Genomic DNA, 24,806 nt, shown 5'->3' on the forward strand with positions numbered 1-24,806 from the left:
TCATCCTTGTCGCCATGCGCCCCTAGATAAGAGCACGTTTGTAAATGAGGAGGTGGATTTCTGTCGAGAACGCCCCAAACACTAACCCCCAAACACTAACCCCCAAAACACTAGCCCCCCCAAACACTAGCCCCCAAAAACACTAGCCCCCAAACACCTTTACCCCCCAAACACTAGCCCCCAAACACTAGCCCCCAAAACACTAACCCCCAAACACTAGCCCCCAAAACACTAACCCCCAAAACACTAGCCCCCAAAACACTAGCCCCCCAAAAACAAACACTAGCCCCCAAAACACTAGCCCCCCAAAACACTAAGCCCCAACAAAACACTAGCCCCCAAACACTAGCCCCCCCCAAAACACTAGCCCCCAACACTAGCCCCCAAACACTAGCCCCCAAAACACTAGCCCCCAAAACACTAGCCCCCAAAACACTAGCCCCCAAAACACTAGCCCCAAAACACTAGACCCCCCAAACACAAAAAAAAAATAGGCCCCCAAAACACTAGCCCCCAAACACTAGCCCCCAAAACACTAGCCCCAAAACACTAGCCCCAAACACTAGCCCCAAACACTAGCCCCAAAACACTAGCCCCAAACACTAGCCCCAAACACTAGCCCCAAAACACTAGCCCCAAACACTAGCCCCAAACACTAGCCCCAAACACTAGCCCTCAAAACACTAGCCCCAAACACTAGCCCCCAAAACACTAGCCCAAACACTAGCCCCAAACACTAGCCCCAAACACTAACCCCCAAAACACTAGCCCAAAACACTAGCCCCAAACACTAGCCCCAAAACACTAGCCCCAAAACACTAGCCCCCAAAACACTAGCCCCAAACACTAACCCCAAACACTAACCCCCAAAACACTAGCCCCCAAAACACTAGCCCCCAAAACACTAGCCCCCAAAACACTAGCCCCCAAAACACTAGCCCCCAAAACACTAGCCCCAAACACTAACCCCCAAACACTAACCCCCAAAACACTAGCCCCCAAAACACTAGCCCCAAACACTAAACCACCAGGCCCCCCCACAAAACACTAGCCCCAAACACTAACCCCAAAACACTAGCCCCCAAAACACTAGCCCCAAAACACTAACCCCCAAAACACTAGCCCCCAAAACACTAACCCCCAAAACACTAGCCCTCAAACACTAGCCCTCAAAACACTAGCCCCCAAAACACTAGCCCCCAAAACACTAGCCCCAAACACTAACCCCCAAAACACTAGCCCCCAAACACCTAACCCCCCCAAACACTAACCCCCAAAACACTAGCCCCCAAAACACTAGCCCCAAAACACTAACCCCCAAAACACTAGCCCCAAAACACCAGCCCCCAAAACACTAGCCCCAAACACTAACCCCCAAAACACTGGCCCCAAACACTGGTCCCCAAAACACACAAACGCCCGCCCCCGAGCCGCTTCATCGCGCCGCCCCGCGCAGTCACAGCCACGAAACCCGCCCACCTGGGCGCGAACCCGCCCCCGCCCCCGCCCCGGGCCCGGGGGGGCCTGTCGCCCGGCAGTGGGCGGAAGTGGCGGTGACGCTGTTTCCGGTCGGCGCCGCGGAGCCAGTCGCCGGCGTTGGGATGGTCATGGCGGATGTTGTGCTGATCGTCGCCGGCGGCGGCGGCGGCGGCTTCTGATAGCTTCTTCGTCATCGTTTTTACACGGCAGCTCACATGGCCTTCACGGTAACGGCCCAGAGAGAGACAGGCGCCGGACTGAAGCTGGAGCCCGAGCTCCGGCAGCGCCTGACATTCCTGTTTTGTCTTAATTCCTACATCACATTAGTCGAGCGGTGACCCCTCTCCCCTCTCCCTCTCTCTCACTCACTCTCCCCCTCTCCTGTGTTTATCTTCTGTGCTGAATCCCTCCTCTCCTCCTACCAGGCAGTCGGGCCCAATCGAGGGCTCGTGGTTCGGGTCTTGATTTCAGGTTTAAAAGAGGCTTTTGTGCTTAAATTAACTGCAGATTTCCGGTTCTCGTGTGTGTGTGATTTTTAATTCTCCGACGGCGGTGGAGATGCATTGCAACTGTTCCGAAGTGACAGTTAAGGGAACCTTCCAACTCCGGAGGAAGCGAATCAGTCGCCGAACGAGGGACCCTGTAGACATTTTTTACGGTGCAGCCGACTGTAATAATCGTGATAATCCTTGCATTTGATATCGCGCCTTTTCATGGCTTCGAGACGTCTCAAAGCGCTTCACAGAATATACCGTAAAGTGAATATACTGTGACATATGGGGATACTATCAATTCGTATGTCCCAAGTGTTTTTTTTTCTTTTTTTAGTTTCCATATTCATTTCAAAGTTGCGAATGTATGTTCTCTCCTCCTCCCCCCCCCCCCCCCCCCTCCCGAAACGTCACTCACTGCTGCCGTGAAGTATTCCAAAGAACGGCACTTTGCCCCGAAACCGTTAATAATAATAATAATAATAATCCTTGCATTTGACACAATTCCTTATCACATCATCGAGGTGTCTCAAAGCACTTCACAGAAGTGGGCAAAATATTGTAATGTGTAAATCTCGTAAGTACCACAAACACCGAAGATCTGAGTTGTGAAATTGAATGGTTGGTGTTGCCAATTCGTGGAGTCCTGTAGCTCAATGGTTAGAGCACTCCTCGCAAGTGAGAGGCCTGGGTTCGTTTCCCAGCAGGGCTTACTCTCCATGCCTCTGTTTACCTAGCAGAAAGTAGGAACCCAGTTATTAGTTGATTGGCAGTTCGTATTTCCGGGAGTAATAATTCCTTAAAAAAAATTGGTCACTTTGATCCACGGCTGTTTGTGGGACATTGCCGTGTGCAATTGGTTTCCGCGTTTCGCCCACAAAATACAGTCAATTCACTTTACAGTATATTCTGTGAAGCGCTTTGAGACGTCTCGCAGACATGATAAAGCGCTATATCAAATGCAAGGATTATTATTGTGCTAATATGTGATTTAAGCTTGGAAATGTATCTTCAGTTTGATCTCTTCATGTAGAAGTATCATGACTAATGTATAATAGTGAAGAAATGAGAACAATGTAAACTTCCTAATATGAAAAACAATTACAAAAATTGAAAGTTCTCCTCGAAACTAAAAGTTCTCTTTGACATTGAAAGTAAAGAGATTTCATTTTTTATATGATTTTGTAAAATGGATGGTTGTAGATTTTTTTAAAAAAAGCTTTTTAATCCAGCTAGTCTTTTGTCTTCCCCTCTGATACGGTGATATATGCTTAAGTCTAGATGGGCAGGAAAGATTAGTTGTGGTGCCCTAAGCCTTCCTAATACATAAATGGTGGACCAAACACAGATGCATTTAAGTTCCATTACTTTGAATTTAAAAAAAAGTACTTGTCATGGAGCCTTTTTCTAAAAGCAGGTTGTTTGCGGTCTAATCACATATTAGTAATTCTGTCAAATCCTGTTTAATGGACATTGTTTCTTCAAAAAATGAAATATTTTGTAAGACTAAGTTAGTATCTAATCATATGACTCATTACAAGCTTAGTGTGTACGGCCCAAATCAGGAATTTGGATGTGGAGAGCCCTGCTTTTGTGTGTTTTTGTTTTGCTCAGCAAAGTGAGCAAGCTAAATTCACATCAGAGAAAGCCACAAAAGCACTATTGTGCTTCAATAATTGTCATTTCTTTTGTTTCAGTCAGCTCAGCTCATTTCTTCCGAGTAGTTATCCCTCTAGTTATCCCTCCATCTCTGGCAATAACTGTATGGTCAATTTTAAAAAAGGATTGCTCATCTTTTAATTTCTGATGTTTGAAATGAGTAATGATAGCAGCTTATTTTAGAAGAATACTGCTGGCATATAATTTGTTAAACTGCCGATGAACTGAGATTGTGTTTTCCTATTTGTCGTATGTTGAGGTAACAATACTTTCTTTCTTCTAGGTGTGCTGACACATGTAGATTACAAACTCATTACTGGGTTGTATTTAAGAATAACAGTCATGGTGGAAGTTGGAAAATGGCCTATGTTCACCTTGCTTTCCCCAGAAGAAGTTAAATCTATTCGTCAAGCATGCGTCTTTGGTAGTTTGGCTAATGAGGTTGTGTACATAACAGAAAGCGGAGAAGTAAGTTTTTGGTTGGATTTATCTATCTGCAGGATATACTTTTTCAGATAAGCTTTCTAGAATTACAGTAATTTACATTCACTAAAGTTATAAACTTCCACTAATGTCACCTACTTTAAATAGACTTAATTAACAAGTTTTCTGTGGAAACTTTAGGAAGATAAGACTTCTGTTTAACGTCTCATCCAAAGGACGGCACCTCTAACAACGCAGCACACTCCTAACACTGCATTGGAGTGTCAGTTTAGACTATATGGTTTCCAAGTCCCGACGTGGGACTTGAACCCCAAACCTTTTGACTTGGACAAGATTCCACCAACTAAGCCAGACTGACACACTAGCCTTAATGTTCCTTGATACCATACCCACTACAGGTTGAGTACAAATTAGTTTCATTGTATTGCGGGTGAGTGAGATTGAAACTGCTGTAATAATGATTAGCTAGACAAATTAGGGCTCCTGAAAGGAGAACGCTGAGCGAACTTTATAGAGGAATGCAAGATTTTAAATGGAATTAAGGAAATAAATCCAGAACAATACTTTTGGTTTGTTTTATTGCAAATACGCTAATAGATTAATACTGACACTTCAAAAAGCAGGAGGGGTTATTGTAGATGGAGTCCTGTAGCTTAGTGGTTAGAACACTCGCCTTACAAATGAGAGGACCCGGGCGAAATATTGGGCAAGTTTCCTTACTCCACATACCTCTGTTTACCTAGCAGTAAGTAGGAACCTGGTTACTAGTCGATTGGCAGATTGCTTTTCCGGGGTTAATCCTTTTTTAAAAAAAAATCACTGTTTGTGGGACACTATCAAATGCAAATATTATTGCAATTATATTATTAAGAGGATTGCCCTGTATAGAGTGCCAAATCTCATTTTGTTTAGGTTTTTGCATTTGGAGTGAATTGCAGCAACTGTTTAGGAACTGGAGATGGTCAGAGTACAGTTGCACCAAAGAAAATAGAAGCTTTGTGTGGAAAGAAGATTGTCTCTCTCAGTTATGGAAGTGGACCACATGTTCTTCTAGCAACTAAAGGTAAACTGTTCAACTATACCAGCTACTACTAGTTTAGCTTACTCCACAGCAGTTTTTTTTTAAAAAAATTTGCATTTGACTAATATATTAACAACAGATGAGAATTTTTGCTGGTTTCTACAGTGACAGAAAATTCAAGGTGTTCCTTTGACTATGATTTTGATAAGATTTTTTTGTTTTGTGCTTCTTTTAGCATTTTGTTGCTTTCTTTGTTTTGTTGCAATAAATAAAGGTAAATGGGAAAGGACAGCCTCAAGTTAATACATGTATAAATGAAAATAATTAAAGTATTAATATTAATCTATTAATGTTTTGTAAATAAAAAAAACTAGCTAGACAAGACTTCTGTTTAAGGTCTCATCCAAACATTCAAATAAAATATCTTGACCAATATTATTTTCTTCACCCTTGATAGTTTATTTTACAAATGATTCTTCTGAATCTGATCAGTCCTTTGGTGTCAGATTTTAGTTCCTAAGTGAGATGGAAACCATGCCTGCTCTAGATTTTTCGGACTAATATGAATCCACAATAGTTGTGCATTACAATCCTATTATTTTGCATTGGAGCAGAACAGAGAATATAGTGGGAGTCGCCAGCTTAGTCAGAAACAAAATGAGAGTTGGTAATGATTTTGCCAAATGGTAATTTTGGTGCTTCCAGTTTGATGGAGTTATCTTCAGGATAAACAGAACATCTCCATTCTCTTGGCAGCATCAGTGTTCTCAAATTTCAACTCTACAGCTCAGTAAATAAGCATAATGTGAGAATTGTTTGTTTCTCTATTAACTGTCAAACCAGCAAATTTAGTCATCTGTAAATTTCTAGTGCAGAACAGATTATACCACTCCAATTCATCAATGAAGTTGTGTTTGTTAGATTTTAAGTGCTCTGGGATGCGGCCCGGCCTGGAGGGCGGTATGTAAATGCAAGTTGTTGTTTAAAGAACTAAAACTAAGAAATAATTGTGTTTACCCTCCTTCCAGCAAAAATTGTCATGTGCAGATTCTTGGTTTTGTCCTATGTTTTTGTTCCTGTGAAACACAAACTAGTTTAAATCCTATTATCTGTTATGAACTACTAATCAATGCAAATGTGTCACTTCCACTTAACCGGGCAATGGTATCTAAAGTATAGCACTTGCACGTTGGAAGTCACTATGTGAAAGGTGCTATGTAAATTTGAATTGTTTATCTTTCCTTTTCTTATCTTCAAGGTAACTATTGTCTACTTATTCTAATTTTATTCCATCTTGGTTTGGGCATAATTTCTTAGTTTCACTGTGCCTTTCATCAGCTTTGGCTTGATGGGCTGAATGGCTTGCCTTGATGGGCCTTCAAGACCCTTCTCTTTGAGGGTCTATGCCGGCGTTTATGCTCTAAATCAATCTCCTCCTGCCCTTCCTCAACTAAGCCTATTAGCATAACCTACTTATTTCTCCTGCATGTACGTATCTAGCTTCCCCTTGAATACATCTATGCTATTCACCTCAAATATTCCTTGTGATAGCAAGTTCTACATTCCTACCACTCTCTGGATAAAGGAGGTACTTCTGACTTCCCTGTTTGATTTATTGGTGACTATTTTATATTTACGGCCCCTGGTCTCTTCCACAAGTGGAATCATCTTCTCTATGTCTATCCTATCAAAAGCTTTCATAGTTTTAAAGAACTCTTTTATTAGGTAACCCCTCACCTAATTTTATTTGATGAAATGGCTTTAATGGCTATTTTTCAGCATATTCACATAATCGCATTAAACCAGAAAAGTCTGACAAATGAATACACTAGTCAATGGCCACGGGATTAAAGTGCAGCAAGTGAATAAATTTGTCCACATCGTATGGCAAGGGTTAATTTCTGTCTGCATGAGTCAACTAAATCACTGAAGTGATATACTGGAATAGGCGATTGTGTAAAGAAAGTTGAAGTCTAGTATAATTTGGTTTGACAATTAATTTACAGAATCAGATTGATTAATCGTTTTAAGACATTTTAGATTTTGGTCCTGTGATAAAATCAATAGCATTCAGAAACCCAGAAACAAAACTTTATCTTTATCCTCTTCTTAAAAAATCTTGTTTCCCCCTGTTCAATTTCTTTCAACCCCTCTCCACCCCCAAAGTAGAGAGTGAACATGGAGAATCTGCAGCCAGGTCCCTTGTGATTTTTGAGCTAACTTCTTTATCTGCCTGTTTCGTGTGAGAAGAAAATTAATGTTTATCTTTTCATAGATGGAGAAATCTATGCCTGGGGCCATAATGGTTATAGCCAGCTGGGTAATGGAACAGCAGGTCAGGGCTTGATACCTTTCCTTGTTTCCAGCATGGTGTATGACAAGAAGGCAGTGGAGGTAGCATGTGGCTCCCATCATTCTATGATGCTAACACCAGAGGGAGAGGTAAGCTTTTTAATTAAAACAGTAGTAAGTAGACAATATACTAGTGAAATGGTCTAAATCTGCTACATGGATGGATTTAGATTATTCACAGATGGTTATTCACATATTATTCACATACGCTCAGCGAGCACCGGGCTACTTCATGTCCCCTGCTCTATCCGCACCATCATCTGCAGGGGGGGGGGGCTTTCTGCCCTCACTGCCTGAAATTCCATCCCAAAGTCCCTCTGACTTGCTCCCTCCCTCCTCTCTTTCAAGGCACACCTCGGACGTGCACTTTGACTGCTAGTCCTGGCTTGGCTGCCCATTCAGCACCGTGAAGCATCTTCAAATTTCCTCCTGAAATAAAAAGCATGTATTAATGTGTCTTGTACCATAATTGCAAGTTAAATCACAACCTACACTCTCTTTTTGAGGGGTACCATTGCCCTTCAACAATCTGTAGTGTTGTGTTGTATACAAAATTTTGAAGAATATTTACTGCCAACAATAAGCTTGAAGCAAATTGATTGTTTAATTATTATAACTTGCTAATTCTCAGCTACAGGCACTTCGTGGAGGCCTGTAGCTCAGGGGTTAGAGCGCTCGCCTTGCAAGCGAGACACCTGGATTCAATTCCAGGCAGGGCGAAACCTTGGGCAAGTTTCCTTCTCTCCGAAACAAAAAAAATAATAAATTGGTCATTTTCAACACATGACTCTTTGTGGGACGCTGCTGTGCGCAATTGGCTGCTGCATTTCGTCCACAAATATATGGTCAATTCACTTTACAGTATATTCTGTGAAGCGTTTTGAGACGTCTAGAAGATGTGAAAAAGCACTATATCAAATGCAAGGATTATTATTATTATTTGGAAACTTGAAATGATCACCTGGGTGATTATAGTAAACCTTTCCTTTAGTTTCTTTATTTTATCCTTGTATCTGTGGTGGGCCTTGATTTTCTACAAAAAATAATCACCCCAATATTTGCTTTGGTGACAGGTTTATGCCTGGGGTTATAATAATTGTGGTCAAGTGGGATCTGGATCTACTGCAAATCAGCCAACACCTCGAAGAGTTGCAAACTCTTTACAAAGCAAAAAGGCTCTTGCTATCGCCTGTGGCCAGACATCTTCCATGGCAGTGGCAGATAATGGAGAGGTCAGTAGTCGTTGCAGCCGAAACTGCTGACAAGCTATTTGGCATATTTGGAACCAGCTGCTGTACTTCACTAGTTGCTTCCAGACACAGACTTGTCTCTGGAGATGAGCTGATAATGAAAAAGCAGTAAGACTGCAGAACCTTCGCCTGTCCAGCGCCTTGGGACGTCCTTACGACATGAAATGCACAACATGAATGTAAATTTGTTGCTGTAGAATGTTTCCAGCTTATGTACACATTTGAGCAGAACATTAATGACACCTGGTTATTAATACTAACCATAATATGAACCTCAAGACTTTAATCTGTATCTGCTTGTTATGCCTTAGTTTGTTTGAAGTTGTCCGGTCAATACAGTATTAACTTTCTTGAACTTTTGGATTGGTTTATTTGCCCATTTTTTTTCTTTGATAAAACATAGCCATAGAAATCTGGAGGGCAGAAGCAATTAGACATTTTCTTCAAACCATAGATTGTTTTGACTATTCGATAAAATTACTGTGCCAAGTCCATAGTTTATTTTTCATGTAGTTGTATGCTTAAAATTCCATCAAATTTCTACCAGACTCCTGTATAAATAAAGAAAATAGTTAAAAAATGCATTAGAATTTATTTTACTTGCATGAGTAATTTGGGCTTGTGGACACAATCACATATCCAAAATTTAATCACTTCCTAGAATTGCCCAGTTAACAGTTATAAATTATTACAATGATTCTGGGAATGTTCCATAGTTCTATTGTATTTTTGTATTGTTTGGTGAAATTGACAATCTTTAAAGAAAAATATTCCACATTTCTCTACAACAGATTTCAAAACAATAATTTTGAAGTCCAGTCCAATCAAATCTGGATGTAGATGTTGGTTGCTCCATGTTTGAAAGGCTTATTACTACTAAATAGAATTTTCTTGTTCAGCTTTACAAGATATGTTCGCTACTACTTTGTGTTAAAGCTAAATATGCTGTACCTTTGTTGACTAACCTAATCCATTGTTCATTAAGACCAACAATTTATGAAGATGAGATCCTTGACTTTATTAGATGATACAACTGAAACTTTTTTTTAATATGTTAACTAAAATTTTGGCCGGATAACTGGAAGCATTATAATAATAATCTTTGCATGTGATATAATGCCTGATCAAGTTGTTGGGATATCTCCAAGCGTTTCACAGAATATACTGTGAATTAACTGTATATTTTTTGTGGACAAAACACGGCAGCCAATTGCGCACAGTAGTGTCAAAATGATAGTTCAGTTAGAGAGCTTGTCTTTGAATTTAGTTAAGAAAATAGTGAAAAATGCATTGTACTACGTGATGCCAAATATACCAAATATTAAAAATACTGGGCTTTTTTCTTTGTTTTTAAACAAACTAAATAGATCAAGATAATTCCATTTTAGAGTTGACTTTATAATGAAATATTTTGAAATCTGTTGCAGAAAATGAAACCTATATTTTTTTAAAAAATGTGCATACTTGGCCATTTTCACTAATCAATATGTATATTTAAAAAAAAAGCCAGCATGCAACATTTCCAGAATCATTATGATAAGAACCAATTTTATAAAGTTCTTGACAATTAGAATCTGGCTGTTTATTCGTGAAAACCACGTGTCGGAAAAACAACAGCAATATATTTCTGTTAGATACAGCACTTTTGAAAGCTAGGAACATTGCTTTATGAAGACTTTTGCATTCATATGTGCACTTCTTATGATTAATGGTTTAACTGATTTTAGTAGGACGATAGGCCTGGAGTGGTGTTTCTCGATATAAATTTTCGATATAATTTTACTTTATTACAGGTATATGGTTGGGGTTACAATGGGAGTGGCCAGCTGGGAATAGGAAACAATGGAAACCAGCTTACTCCTTGCAGACTGGCAGGATTACAAGGGGTCTGTGTGCAACAGGTAAGTATTTATGCATCTGTCAAAACCATCAACTGTTTTTGTTTTCATAAAGCAGAATATTGGCTCTGAGCACACAGCACAGAATGATTAAGTTCTATCTGTTACAGTATGTTTATCATATTACGTATGATGTACAGAGGCTGAAAAAGTGGATATGATGATGTGTTTGGTGTGAAGCTGTGAAAGTATTTCACTATTATTCCAATGGAGATTTGTTTTATCCTCAGTGATGCATTTCCACAGAGACTTCTAGTTCTGAATGTTTTCAGCTTAATATTCTGTGATGCTGAAAATACATGAGAAAATCTGCGATGAGAAATAGCCACCTGGCCTATCAGGGCCATTCATCATTTTGTTGTTACAATAATGAAGCTACTTAAATAGCAGGAGTAGCTGAATTGCTGTAATTAACCATATCCCTCATACCTAGTCCACAATTTAACTTAAACTTATTACTTGTGGAGTCCTGTAGCTCAGTGGTTAGAGTATTCTCCTCACAAGCGAGAGACCTGGGTTTGATTCCCAGCAGGGTGAAATGTTGGGCAAGTTTTCTTAATCCACACGCCTCTGTTTACCTAGCAGTAAGTAGGAACTCGGTTGTTAGTTGATTGGCAGATTGTTTTTCTGGGGATAATAATTCCTTAAAAAAAATTGGTCACTTCAACCCATGACTGTTTGTGGAATACTGCTATGTGCAAACAGTCGTGGATTGAGTGACCAATTTATTATTATTATTTAAAGATGCGATCCGTCAATCATCTAACTGGGTTCCTACTCACTTCTAGATAACCAGATAATAATAATAATAATAATCCTTGCATTTGATATAGCGCTTTTCACGTCGGGAGGATGTCCCAAAGCGCTTCACAGAACACACTGTAAAGTGAATTGACTGTATATTTGTGGGCGAACGCGGCAGCCAATTGCGCACAGCAATGTCCCACAAACAGTCGTAGATTGAAAATGACCAATTTAATTATTGTTTTGGGTTTTTGGAGGGATTATTATTAGGCGTATGGAGTAAGGAAACTTGCCCAAGGTTTCGCGCTCTGCCTGGAATTGAACTCAGGTCTCTCACTTGCAAAGCAAGTGCTCTAACCACAGAGCTACAGGACTCCAGATGTGTGGAGTAAGGACACTTGCCCAATGTTTTGCCTTGCAAGGAATCAAAACCAGTTTCTCTTGCTTACAAGGCGAGTGCTCTAACCATTAAGCTACAGGACTCCATGGATGGGATTGAACTTGCCAAGAGGAAGCTGAAAGAGATCTAGGAGTGTTAGTTGACTCATTGCTTACTTTGTCAAAACAGTGGGAGGAGGCAATAAACAGGATGAGGTGCTGGGTTATATTGCTAGATCAGTTGAGTTTAGATCCTCAGACGTCATACTCGCGCTGTCTGAGCACTCTGGTGGGACCTCACCTTGAATACCGCACAAAGTTCTAGTGACCGCGACATAAAGTGCTGCCCAGGTCTTAGAGGCAGTGTAGAGGAGAGCAGCGAGGATGATCCCCAGTGTTGGAGAAATGCAATATGATTAGACAAGCTAAAGTTCTTAAGCTTTGAGAGAAGACTAACTTCGAGGTGTACAAAATATTAGATGGCATTCAAAAAAAAATTCAGATCAATACTTTGGGAAGTAATCAAGACAGAAGAACAAGAGGTCATATGTTTACAGTTATCCAGGGCAATTTCAGGACAGATTCCAGGAATGTTTTCTTTATGCAGAACGTTAATGACTGGAACAGATTGCCAGGAAAGGTGGTAGAGTCTAGGCATTAGATTCATATAAAATGGCGCTTGATGTAATAATGGGAGGGGGAATGGTAGGGTGGCTGTTTTGAAAGAATGAGATTGGATGGCTAATGGGCCTTCTTCATCCAGACCAATCTTGTGATTAACAGCTTGCATCATAGATGGTTGTATTGGGAAATGTGCCTGGTAGGAGGGATAAATTATATAAATGAGCATATAGTAGTTTCCAATCAGATTTCAGTGTTCACAAAAAATGCTATTCAATGTAACTGATTTGTGTGCTACATTCTTGAATTTAACTTGCCCAGGGGCGAAACCTTGGGCAAGTTTCCTTACTCCACACGCCTGATACTAATCCCTCAAGAAAAAANTAAAATAAAATTGGTCACTTCAATCCACGACTGTTTGTGGGACACTGCTGTGCGCAATTGGCTGTCACGTTTCGCCCACAAATATACAGTCAATTCACTTACAGTATATTCTGTGAAGCGCTTTGAGAAGATGTGAAAACCGCTATATCAAATGCAAGGATTATTATTGGTAATGGTACATATGACGATTAGTTGATGGTTTTTACTCTATTTGCAGATTGTCTGTGGTTATGCTCACACACTTGCACTAACAGACGAGGGATTGCTATATGCCTGGGGAGCTAATAATTATGGGCAGTTGGGTACTGGGAATAAAACCAACCAACCAGTCCCAGCGCTGATAAATATGGAGAAGGAGAGGTAATATCGCTTTTTGCTAACCTAAACAGCTATTGTAATTTTATTGCAGCTGCATGCAATGTATCAATTGTTTAGAAATCTTACCATGCCTCTAAATTATATATGGACTAGTTCATAATCATTTGGAATACATTATGAATGTCAATGTTCAGTTTATTAACATCGTTGTCATTAAAGCCATCTATCTTATTATATTTAGATCTTATATCTATATTTCGCCCACAAAATATCCAGTCAATTAATTTTTCAGTATATTCTACGAAGCGCTTTGAGATGTCTCAAAGATGTGATAAGGCACTATATCAAATGTAAGGATTATTATTATGGATCTGATTCATTTACAGATGTTCTTTTAAAAATGTTGATCTTTCAAACCCTCTTAAGAGTGGACTACAATAGAAATTGAAAATGTACAGCACAAATTTTTCCAATTTGTTTAGAGAATATTTTTTGCAAAAAAGACTTGTGATTTGTATTTTCATACTCAACACACATCTGTGATATTTTGGTGGTATTCAGTAGTATGTATATTAATTTTATTTAATTATCATTGGGATAAATCTTTGCATTATACAATTTTATGGCCACATCATAATAATTAGAATTTTACATATTTTCACCAGCAATGTACAAGCTAATTTACAAACTCACAATTCTGGATATATAAACTAACTACTCTGACAGATCTTGTCTAATATTTATCCTGATTTTAGCTTCAAATATACAACAGATTCAAGTAACATTCTTCTTGGGATTCACATTGTTAATCGAAAAAAATCCTCTGCTTTCAAGCATAAGGGCCAAATTGAGTTTGGTGGACTAGTTAGATTCTGTAAGAAGAAATGTATTAAATGTACTATTGTACTTTCTTTTCATCCATCCTTCCCCAGAAGAGCTCAATTTGGTCACTCAATTCACAACTGTTTGTAGGACACTGCTGTGGGCAATTGCCTGCTGCGTTTTGCCTACAAAATACGCAGTCAATCTACTTTATAGTATATTCTGTGAAGCGCTTTGAGACGTCTCAATGACATGATAAGGCACTTTAACAAATGCAAGGATTATTATATTATTGCTCTTGAAAGTATATCTTAAAAGTTTCTTACTGACACAGTTTATAAATTCAACTTATCTCTCTAATAATTTTGGATTCCTATGTGCCCTCTATATTCAATTGCCAACTGATAGAGCTGGCAACCTCTTCCAACAAGAATTAGTCAAGACCAACCAGGAAACATACATTCCAAACTCTGCAGAGCATTGGTGTAATTATTCAGTCTCTAGTGCTTTAGCCAAAATCAGTGCAAAATCTTCCTGAATTGTTGCCACTGACAGATCTTGATGGACTAGGCTTAGATTAGTAACTCCTGTTTTCTTCTCTTCCCTTATTTCTCCGTGCCACCCTCTCCCCCCCAAAAAAAAGATAAAACCTGCTCTCCTCCTCCCACCCCCCCCTGCCCCAATTTATAGAAATTGGTTTTTAAATTGTTTATTTATATCTCGGAGTGTGAAGAATTGTTGCTGTGTATTTGACTCCTAACTAACCTGCAGTATGGGACCCAGTATTTCACAGTAATTGGGACTATTGCATATGGTGAGGAATCCAAAAAATATCTTGTACATTAGTAACAGTACACCAAGGAAATGTATTTTTCTCCTGAATATACGTTAAAAATAATACATTTATCACATTTTGCTCTCTTCAGGGTTGTGGAGATCGCAGCCTGTCATTCCAGTTACACCTCTGCTGCTAAGACGCAGAACGGTCAGGTGTACATGTGGGGCCAATGCCGGGGCCAGTCAATCACTCTCCCACATCTCACTCACTTCACTTGCACTGATGATGTATTTGCCTGCTTTGCTTCTCCCGCTGTTATGTGGCGTCTGCTGACTGTAGGTAAGAAGTTGTTAAGCCATAGTTATATGAATATTGTTAGAAATACAAAAAATCATCTTGTACCTTCAGTACAGAACAAAACTAAATGCTAATCATTTTGAGGGCTAAATATAACACAGCTGGCTGAAAATGGAAATATAGTGATTTCTTTGTTGTATACATTTCAGAAAACCCGAGAATTTTTTTAAAAAAAAGGTTGAGAGGTGACCTGATGGAGTTCTTTTTAAAATTATGAGGATTTATCGTGTCAATAGAGAGAAATGTATTTCCTCCAGTCAGTGAGTCAATGATGAGAAGACATTAATTTAAAGTAGCTAGAAAAGCAGATGGGGAGATTAGTAATTAGGATACAGAATACAAATAGCAATGGATGAGGCAGAATCCATGTTCTTTTTTTAAAAAAAATTGATGAGATAGCTATCTGAAAAAGAGTAAACTTTAGCGGTGTGGGGGGGAAGGCAGCTTTATGGGACTGAATGTATTGTTCTTTAAGACCCAACACAGACACAATGGGCTAAAGGGCAACTTTCTGCTGTAAATTTATATGGTTCTATGAATGTATACAACCAAGAAATCTCTGGGGTCCCATTTTCAGCCAGGTGGATTGTCTTTAGGCCTCAAAATGATTTGCAATTGGCTTTATTCTTAAATGTGTGTTTTATTTTCAAGGAATGACTGTTAAAATAAACATTTTGATTTTCACATGTTAAAAGCTGTGACTTCAGATTGTTTCATATCAACAACGCTCCAAAATGCCTCCCTGCGTGAAGGGTGCTATAAAAATGCAAGTTATTGTTGTTAATGTTTGAAAGCTTTACTGTGACTTCTGCTTTTTTTCAGAACAGGATGATCATTTGACAGTAGCACAGTCTTTGCAGAGAGAGTTTAACAGCTCGGAAACGTCAGACTTAAAATTTTGTGTTGAAGGAAAATACATTCATGTTCATAAAGCTGTTCTAAAGATCAGGTATTGAATAAAATTTCATGAGTCATTGCTTTGAAAATTCCCCGGCTGACTCAGTTTTTGTAAACTCTTATCTGCCATTGAAATGCGCTTCTGGGATACTTTTGAGGTTTATTTTTCTTTTCAGGTGTGAGCACTTTCGAACAATGTTCCAATCTTACTGGAGTGAAGATGAAAAAGAAGTCATAGAGATCAACCAGTTTACTTATCCAGTTTACCATTCATTTCTGGAATATTTATACACAGATTCAGTCAACCTGCCACCTGAAGATGCAATAGGTATGTCTTGCTGTCCTTGGCATAAATTGTTCAGGTAATCATTGATTTACGGGAATTGAGGATAGTCCTGCCAGTCAACAACCTTTACTTAAATTTATATAGCGCCCTTCATATAGGACTTCTCGGAGTGCTTTACAAAGATGCGGTTGAACATCGAATGGGAGAGAGGTGACCGTAGGTGCCACCAAAGAGATGGGTTTTAAGATGGGAAATCAAAATAGGTCTAGAGGGAGGGAGTTCCAGAGTTTAGGGGCGTAGTATCTAGAAGATTTGGCCAGATGGTGACGTGGAAAGGTGGGGAAAGTGCAGCATGCCTGGGTTAGCTGAGTGGAGTGCGCGAGCATGGAGTCGGAGAAGTTTGTGCTCCCAAGTTTGTGCTCTGGGGCAGAGAGAGCTGATTGTCCCACTCAGATCCTGTTGACCCTGCAAGCCATAGCCCTAATGTGTATGGTGTAGGCCTGCCAGACAGTGAGCTGAGAGGCTTGAGTACCGGTGAGGGTGATGAACCCTCTAGGGAGGGGAGTGAAAACAAAATGGATGCACAGGGGCACACAGGGAAGAGTGTCAATGCAATTGTCATTGGGGACATAATGGTGAAAGGAGTAAATAGGCGTTCCTGCAACCAAAGAACATGACTCTCGCATGATATGTTGCCTCCCTGGTTCCAGGGTTGAAGACATCATGGAATGGGTGCAAAACTTTCTGCAGAAAATGACAGTGGCAGCATGTATACAGAACTGGCTGGGAGACAGAAAGCAGAGAGTGGTGGTGAATGGTTGTGTTTCTGACGAGAGGGAAATGTGTAGTGGTGTCCCCCAGGGGTCAGTATTGGGACCACTGTTGTTTTTAATCTATATAAATGATCTGGACGTGGGTATAGTGGTACAATTTCCAAGTTTGCAGATGATACTAAGCTAGGAAAAGTAGTAAACAACGAGGAGCATAGTAGCAGACTGTAAGAGGACATAAACAGACTGGTAAAATGGGCAGACAAGGGGGAACATGAAGTTTAATGTGGAGAAATGCGAAGTGATGCAGTTTGGGAGGAAGAATGAGGAGAGGAAATATAAGCAAGATGGTAGAATACTGAAGGGGGTGAAGGAACAGAGAGACCTGGGGATTCATATAAGTAAATCTTTGAAGGTGGCAGGCCTGGTAGATAAAGCTGTTAAAAAATGGGGATAGAAGGCTTTATAAATGGGGGCATAGAATACAAAAGTCAGGAAGTTACGATGAATCTTTATAAAACACTGGTTAGGCCTCTGGTAGAGTACTGTGTAAAGTTCTGAGAAACACACTTTAAGAAGGATGTCAAGGCATTGGAGAGGGTGCAAAGGAGATTTACCAGGATGGTGCCAGGAATGAGGGACTTCAGTTATCAGAAGAGGCTAGAGAAGTTAGGGTTATTCTTCTTGGAGCAGAGAAGGTTAAGAGGAGAATTAATAGAAGTTTTCAAAATTATGAGGGGATTTGATAGGATGAGCAAGGCAAAATTATTTCCACTGGCAGGTGGGTCAGTAACCCGAGGACACAGATTTAAAATAGTTGTTAAAAGAAACAGGGGAGGTGAGGACAAATGGTTTCACACAGTGAGTTGTTCAGATCTGGAATGCATTGCCTGAAAAGGTGGTGGAAGCCGATTCGATAACAACTTTTAAGAGAGAGGTAGATAATTATTTGGGGAAGACAAGTTTGCAGGGCTGTGGGGAGAGAGCGGGGGAGTGGGATTGAATTGGATAGCTCTTTTCAAAGAGCCGGCACAGATCCAATGGGCCGAATGGCCTCCTTCTGTGCTGTATAATTCTACGATTCTATGACAGTGTTTTCAACGCAAGCTATTTGGATGTGAAGTCACATAGGAATTAGAAATTATACTTGTAAAAAAATTTACCATTTTATCAACGAGATCTCATAGATTAAAAAAAGGTAAGTAGGGTCTCCTTGGAGTTCAAATGGCTCTAAGGTGACATGCTTAACAATAGATTGTTGGAATCCAGTCAATCATCTTGGTGGTCTTGGGCATCCATTTCCTGAGTCAAGTAGGACCGCAGTACTCCAGGGCACTGCTGATGGCAGCCCAACCTCCCGGCTTATCAGCAGGACTTGGAAGGGCGGACTGTTGGTTTCATCTGGGTAAACTGCAGCAGTACCCCAATGCACACTCTGGGTTCCCCAAACCGTGGCTCCTGACAACCTGCACATCATTCTCTCTGGAACTGGGTGTGTGTGGTGTGTTCTTTCAGGGCGAGAGTGCACATTCCATTCTACGTATGGGAATTTCCATCTGTTGGTGGTATGCGAAACTGTCTGCTTTGGATTCTCTTACGCATGGTGCTGGATTTCGGATGTGTCAGACACCCAGCTGAATCCCCCCCCCCCCCTCACCTCTGCCTTGCAAAAAAAAGATATTGTATCCGCATACTATTTAATATGTAAAGTGGAGTTGGTATAAATAAGTGGGCCTTTTGATTTAGCTTTGCTAGTCAGCTGAGTGGAGCAATCTGGCTTGAGAAAGAAATCTTTGAATAGATCTGATGCACTAAGCATTTTTATTTTACTTTCAAGGAGTGACTGTGCTTGAGAGGAATTTAGAAAGACCTGTTGTAGAAGAGGAATTTTTTCATTTTGCAGCAGTGATTTTTTTTTACAGGTCTACTGGATCTGGCTACTTCTTACTGTGAAAATCGACTGAAGAAGCTCTGTCAGCAGATAATTAAGAGGGGCATTGCTGAGGAGAATGCATTTTCGTTGCTGTCAGCAGCAGTCCGTTATGATGCTATGGTAAGGATTCATAAAGTTCACTTAAATCAGATATTAGTTTACACTTGAGTTATAGTTTTATTGTCAATACTGTTCACATATTATTCTGAAAATACTTATTTTGCAATCCTGTGCACCGAGATGTTCACCAATCTTGTATTGAAACAATAAAGTTAGAGCTTTAAAACTGAAAATACAGTATAAATATTAAGCTTTATGAATAGTATCTTGATTCTTTAAAATGCAAGATTGAAACTTTGTTTCAAATCCACCCCAAATGGTCTTCCACGGCCTTACTCCTTCCTACCTCTGTGACCTTCAGCATCTCTGCCCCCACTCTTTGGAACTCCATCCCACAGTCCCTTCGCCTTGCTCCATCCCTTGCTTTGGGTCTCAAGACCCTCCTCTTCGATCGCGCCTTTGAGCACCCTCCACCCCACTGATCCCAAACCCCTGTTCGGGTCCAATTCCCTGACTGTTCAGCGCCTTTTTGATGTCCTCCCAACTTGAAAGGCGCTATACAAATGTAATTTGTTGTTGTTAATACAATAGCAATATTGCAGTTCTAGAGACTCAAAAGTACAGCAATATTTAAAGCTAGCATTATAGGTAGAAGAAGCCAAATGGCAAAAGGAATATTTAGTTTTATACATGGAGAAATAAAGTACAAAAACAAGCAGGTAATAATGAATTTGTACAAGTTTCTTTATTATGTATGAATGTTTTCTGTACATGTTTTACTGTCTTCATGCACTGCAAAATATAGCATGACTATCAGTATATAATTACCTGAGAGGTCCTCAAAATGCCCAAATATTGGTTGTTCATTTTAACCTGATTTGATTTCTTCTTTCCAGAATACCTACCCTATTTTTTTNCCCATTACAGTATCAATGTATTTCTTAAGTATGTCTGATGTCCTAACCTCCGCGAGCCTTCACATTGTTGCACAAAGTCAAGAAGCAGTCATACATAATGTTAACAAGACGTTCCACTTGGACTTCCCAGTTTTTATGTTGGAATGTTTGAAGTCCCACCATTTGTACAAGATTTTTCAAACGGATGCTTCTGATGTAAAGTGCCAGGTCCTTCTTCCTACTTTGGCCAGGTGTTCTGAACTTCAATCTTTCCCATCTCCTGATTCTCATCGACCAGAACAACCCCCCATTCCAAATTTCATTTAAATGAATCCCAATTGCTGTTTTTAGGTTTTGTGCCAGCATCATAATTTCTCATCCAGTTAAGATTGAAAGTTATCTGGTTGAACTCCAGCAATACCCCTGCAATCTGGGATCGCCAAGCCTTGGCTCTCACTAATACCACTGGATTTGCACCCTTGCTTTAAACCTGCCCCTATATTCTTTGTTTAGCCCTTTAGACCTACTGTCCATATCATCTGTCCCCTCATGTAAAATCACAGCTTGATCCCATTCTTACTCATCTTATCAGTTCTACTATATACTTCAGCTTTGCCACAGGACATGATATACTATCGTATTCATCTTATCACTGGAAAACTCTCCATTGAGCTATTTACAATGATTTATTTATTTGGCTCCCTCCTGACTAACCAACTCCACTGTCTTTCTCCCAGATTGTATCATTGCTCACTTTGCTTATCTCATGTTAGGTGTTGTAATTTGCTTCTCACTTATTTTCCTTAGCCTCGGTCTTTTTCTACACTTCATCTTCATGTCAATTATGTATTTTGTATGTTTTAAGATGTTCCTAATAAATATTTTTTTTGTGCACATCTTTTAAGCAATAATTTTAGCTCTTCAACCTGTTTGCCATTTGGGGCATATATTCTTTGGAACAACTGTAAAGTGCCTCTCTTGGCCATAATCCTGAATGTGTACATCTTGCATTCTGTGCAGTTCAGTCCCCTTGATCTCATTTCTAATTAGTTTTCCTTCTTTACGTCTTAGTAAACAAGTGTTATTGTTGATTGAAAGTCTGCAAAATACATAACTTTCCTGCTGAAGGTTGACATTTTTGTCTCCTCACAATTGAATGTTGTGATGAGACAAAAACCTTAGGCAAGTTTACTTATTCTACATGACTCTGTTTACCTACCAGTATGTAAAAATCCAGTTGTTAAGTCGATTGGCGCATCACTTTCTGGAGGTAATGATCCTTTCAAAAATAATAATAATAATAATAATTTAGTCACTCAAGCCACAACTGTTTGTTGTGAGTAATTGGCTACTACGTTTCACCCACAAAATATAGTCAATTAACTTTACAGAATTCTGTGAAGTGCCTTGAGACGTTTCAATGATGTGGTGAAGCGCTATATCAAATGCAAAGATTATTATTAAGATGTGGCAAATTTGGGCAATACATAATTTGACAATAGTGCTTGATGATCTAATTTGCAATTAGCATATTTTTTTATTTACATGTATTTTTTATTATATTTTTCAATTTTTTTTGGTCTAGGATTTAGAAGAATTTTGCTTCAAATTTTGTGTGAATCATTTGACAGCAGTAACTAATACTGATGCTTTTTGGCAAATGGATGGCAATCTGCTGAAAGAATTCATCTCTAAAGCAAGTAAATGTGGAGCTTTCAGAAACTGAAGTCGCTGAATGGTTCCAATCGAATGCATGCATCACTGTAAATATCCAACCAGAATTGTATAATAGTTAGCCGGAATCTTGTATAACCAACCGAATGATAGTACTCCTTCCATGAAAAAAACGACACAAGCCCAACTGCATAAAGCCATGTTGGGATCAGTACATGTACAATTAAGGATAATACTCTATTCTTCTGAATATAAGGCAACCCTGATTATAAGGTGACCTTCTAATTGTTAGTTATATTGGAGAAAAAATAAAAAATGTTATATGGTAATTACTAGTGCAATCAAAAAACATTTCATGATATTGTAAAATAATATTGTGGCACTTAAAATTACTCTTATAACAGTGATAACATTTTCCAAATCGTAAAATGCCTCTATTTAGTATGTACCAGGCTGTCGTGATATCACATTATGCCAGCCCTTCTCTCTCTCTAAGTTTTTCTAGGTTTTTCTCTCTCTGTAATAATTTCTCTTTCCTCCCCCCCAACCCAACTTTCAGTCTTAATAAAAATGTACATCTGCACTACTGGCAAAATAAAATCCAGTTGTGCTTATTTGTGGTAATTGAAAAATTATTATACATGCAATGTTATTAGACTCATGATTGACTTGCACTGTGTGTGGAATCATTCTTAATAACTTTGGCACATATGAGAAATATTTTAATACTTGGACATGCAGGCAATTCGGTCCCTCTCCTCCCAATATTTAGCAGCCCCATGGCATCCTGTTTTTGGCTGATATGCAAATAGAATTTGAGCAGCATTCTTAAACTTTTTTATGGAAAGAACACCATGCCTTATATTCAGAACAAAATGCTTTATGAAAAGTTTAGTTTATTCATGTAAAATTGAGTGTCAATGTTGATTGTTAAAATTGCAGTAGAATGACTGCTGATTGTGGTTGCAGTTGCTTTCCTGGATGTAAAGAATTTCATATCAAGTTTCCTGTGCATAAAATAGATGAAATATTATAAGGATTGTATTGGGACTCCCATTATATTGAAAATATGTACAATATGATGTATTGTAAATGTGTACAATCTAACTTGTGCTAATTTATCATTGTTTACCTGGAAAAAATTGAATTCCTTTTCAGCAGCCTTATGGTAATAACTACATTGCGCTCTGAATTATGGAGATATGCGTAACTTTAGTAACTTGTGGCAAAGAAAAAAAAACCTCCATGGCATAGATATCAACTATAAATCTCACAATATAGAAAATTATATGGTGGAATTAGATTATTTCAGACATGCCTTATTGATGTCTAAACATCACTACATAACTCCAGAGGTATGTAATATTTTTGGAACTTCTCCATTACCGGATTGTAAAGTAGGAACGTAGTAAAGGTGCTTGTTCTTAACTTCATTTCCTGGGCAGGAAGTAACGTCAAGGCAAGCATCTTGACCGTGTGCCTCCTTAAAACATTGTCTCTTCATATCTGTGGATGTGCACCACACAAGGCAGGGCGAAACCTTGGGCAAGTTTTCTTATTCCACACGCCTCATAATAATCCCTTCAAAACAATAATAAATTGTTCATTTTCAATCCATGACTGTTTGTGGGACACTGCTGTGCACAATTGGCTGCCGCATTTCGCCCACAAATATACGGTCAATTCATTTTACAGTATATTCTGTGAAGTGCTTTGAGACGTCTAGAAGATGTGAAAAGCGCCATATCAAATGCAAGGATTATATTATTATTAATTACTATCTTTGCAATCTGCTCCAAAGTTATTACAGGATTCCTTACAAGTAATAATAATAATACAAGGATTATTATTATTATTATTATTAAGTAACTTGTTTATCCAGTCTGGCGTTGAACAGCTATTTGATGTAAGATTATTTTAAAACTCTTCTCTGATGGAATACATAGTGAGATTAGCTATTTAACATATAGATACTGAAAAACATTTTGGGTTCAAACCTGGGTTATACTGAATCAGATGATCTCAACTGTGGTGGCATCAAGGGCACTAATTCTCATTGGAAATGGAAATCAGCTTCTATCCATCAATAAGTAAGTAGGAACCTGGTTGTTAAATTGATTGGCGGATTGCTTTTCCGGAGGTAATAATCCCTTTTAAAAAATAATAATTTTGTCACTCAATCACAATTGTTTGTGGGACACTGCTGTGCGCAATATGGCTGCCACGTTTTGCCCACAGTACTGTAAATTCACTTTACAGTATAAGCACTTTGAGATCTCTCACTATATCAAATAGTGATCAGGCACTATATCAAATGCAAATATTATTATTATATTGGAACAGTATTTGGTGAGATCTGAATCGCTCAACGTCCTGCTGTTGGATGGTCAGCTAAAGACTTTTGTTGCCTCACACAGAATAAGCCCTTGGGATTATACCTGGGTAATAAGGAGAGCAAAACTGAGTCGAAAGCCTTTTATAGGAGGAAATTGAAGGAGTTTCATGTAAACTACCATGTGTTTTTATTTATTGAAAATCATCAATCACAATTTTCAAATCTCATTTAAACTGTAGTCATTATCTGTGAATTACATTTATATTTGTGTGCTTTTAATTATGATCGTATCTTTCTCAATATCAGTTTTTGTGAATTTATTTAGTTTATATTTTGTATTGTGGTGTTTCAGTTTGATTACATTAAACTTTATGAAAAAGAAATGCTTGCTTTTTGATCAGAAAATGCACAGATCATGCAAAGGTGAATACAGTATATTTATTGTGTGCCTTGGCTCTTGCCAATCTGCGCCTGATAGTTAGTCCCAGTTACTGATTTATTTAGGCTAGTAAGAAGCCCTGGATCATCTATGAGAAAGCACTTTGGTTATTTGGCTACCGAGCCAATCAATTTAATATTTCACTTAGTCTTCTACAAGACGCAGTATTATGTACAATCTACTGGAGCAACACACCAAACACCTTTCCAACCTCCATTATTCCATAAGAAAGAGCAGTTTTGTGATGGGAATACAATCGCCTTCCAAGTTCCCCTCCAAATTGCATTTGGGTTTATTTTTCCACTGTAACGTTTCGGCCACAGACATTCTGCAACTCAGAAGCAATTGTAAAAAGTCCTGACTTGGGACATTTTGCAATTGCTTCATTGTTGTTAGGACCAAACCCTAAAACACCTTCCACACAAGGACAATGTCTACTGCCACTCCTATCTCATCGGGGAAACGAGGGGTGGCAATGCCATCATTGCCAGTACACTGACCCGAAGTAAAATCTCAAAAC

The 24,806-nt window shown here is 39.1% G+C and overlaps 1 protein-coding gene across 3 annotated transcripts; it reads left to right on the forward strand.

The window, feature by feature from the left end:
- Nucleotides 1-1,571: 1,571 nt before the first annotated feature.
- LOC103191531 (RCC1 and BTB domain-containing protein 1) lies at nucleotides 1,572-23,147 on the forward strand. 3 transcript variants are annotated; one of them, XM_007912524.2, is made up of 12 exons: nucleotides 1,572-1,706; nucleotides 3,913-4,097; nucleotides 4,986-5,136; nucleotides 7,370-7,536; nucleotides 8,520-8,678; nucleotides 10,490-10,597; nucleotides 12,939-13,081; nucleotides 14,788-14,978; nucleotides 15,819-15,945; nucleotides 16,070-16,221; nucleotides 18,872-19,002; nucleotides 21,424-23,147. In XM_007912524.2, exons 2-12 carry the CDS (start codon nucleotides 3,972-3,974, stop codon nucleotides 21,562-21,564), a joined length of 1,596 nt encoding a protein of 531 aa, XP_007910715.1. In that variant the 5' UTR covers nucleotides 1,572-1,706; nucleotides 3,913-3,971; the 3' UTR covers nucleotides 21,565-23,147. The 3 variants fall into 3 exon arrangements, with proteins under 3 accessions (XP_007910715.1, XP_042190675.1, XP_007910714.1); XM_042334741.1 differs by lacking the exons at nucleotides 1,572-1,706; nucleotides 21,424-23,147 and adding exons at nucleotides 1,871-2,137; nucleotides 19,870-20,040; XM_007912523.2 differs by lacking the exon at nucleotides 1,572-1,706 and adding an exon at nucleotides 1,872-2,137.
- The last annotated feature ends 1,659 nt before the right edge of the window (nucleotides 23,148-24,806 follow it).

Source organism: Callorhinchus milii, unplaced genomic scaffold (assembly GCF_018977255.1).
Source record: "Callorhinchus milii isolate IMCB2004 unplaced genomic scaffold, IMCB_Cmil_1.0 Scaffold4, whole genome shotgun sequence".
Classification (NCBI taxonomy): domain Eukaryota; kingdom Metazoa; phylum Chordata; class Chondrichthyes; order Chimaeriformes; family Callorhinchidae; genus Callorhinchus; species Callorhinchus milii.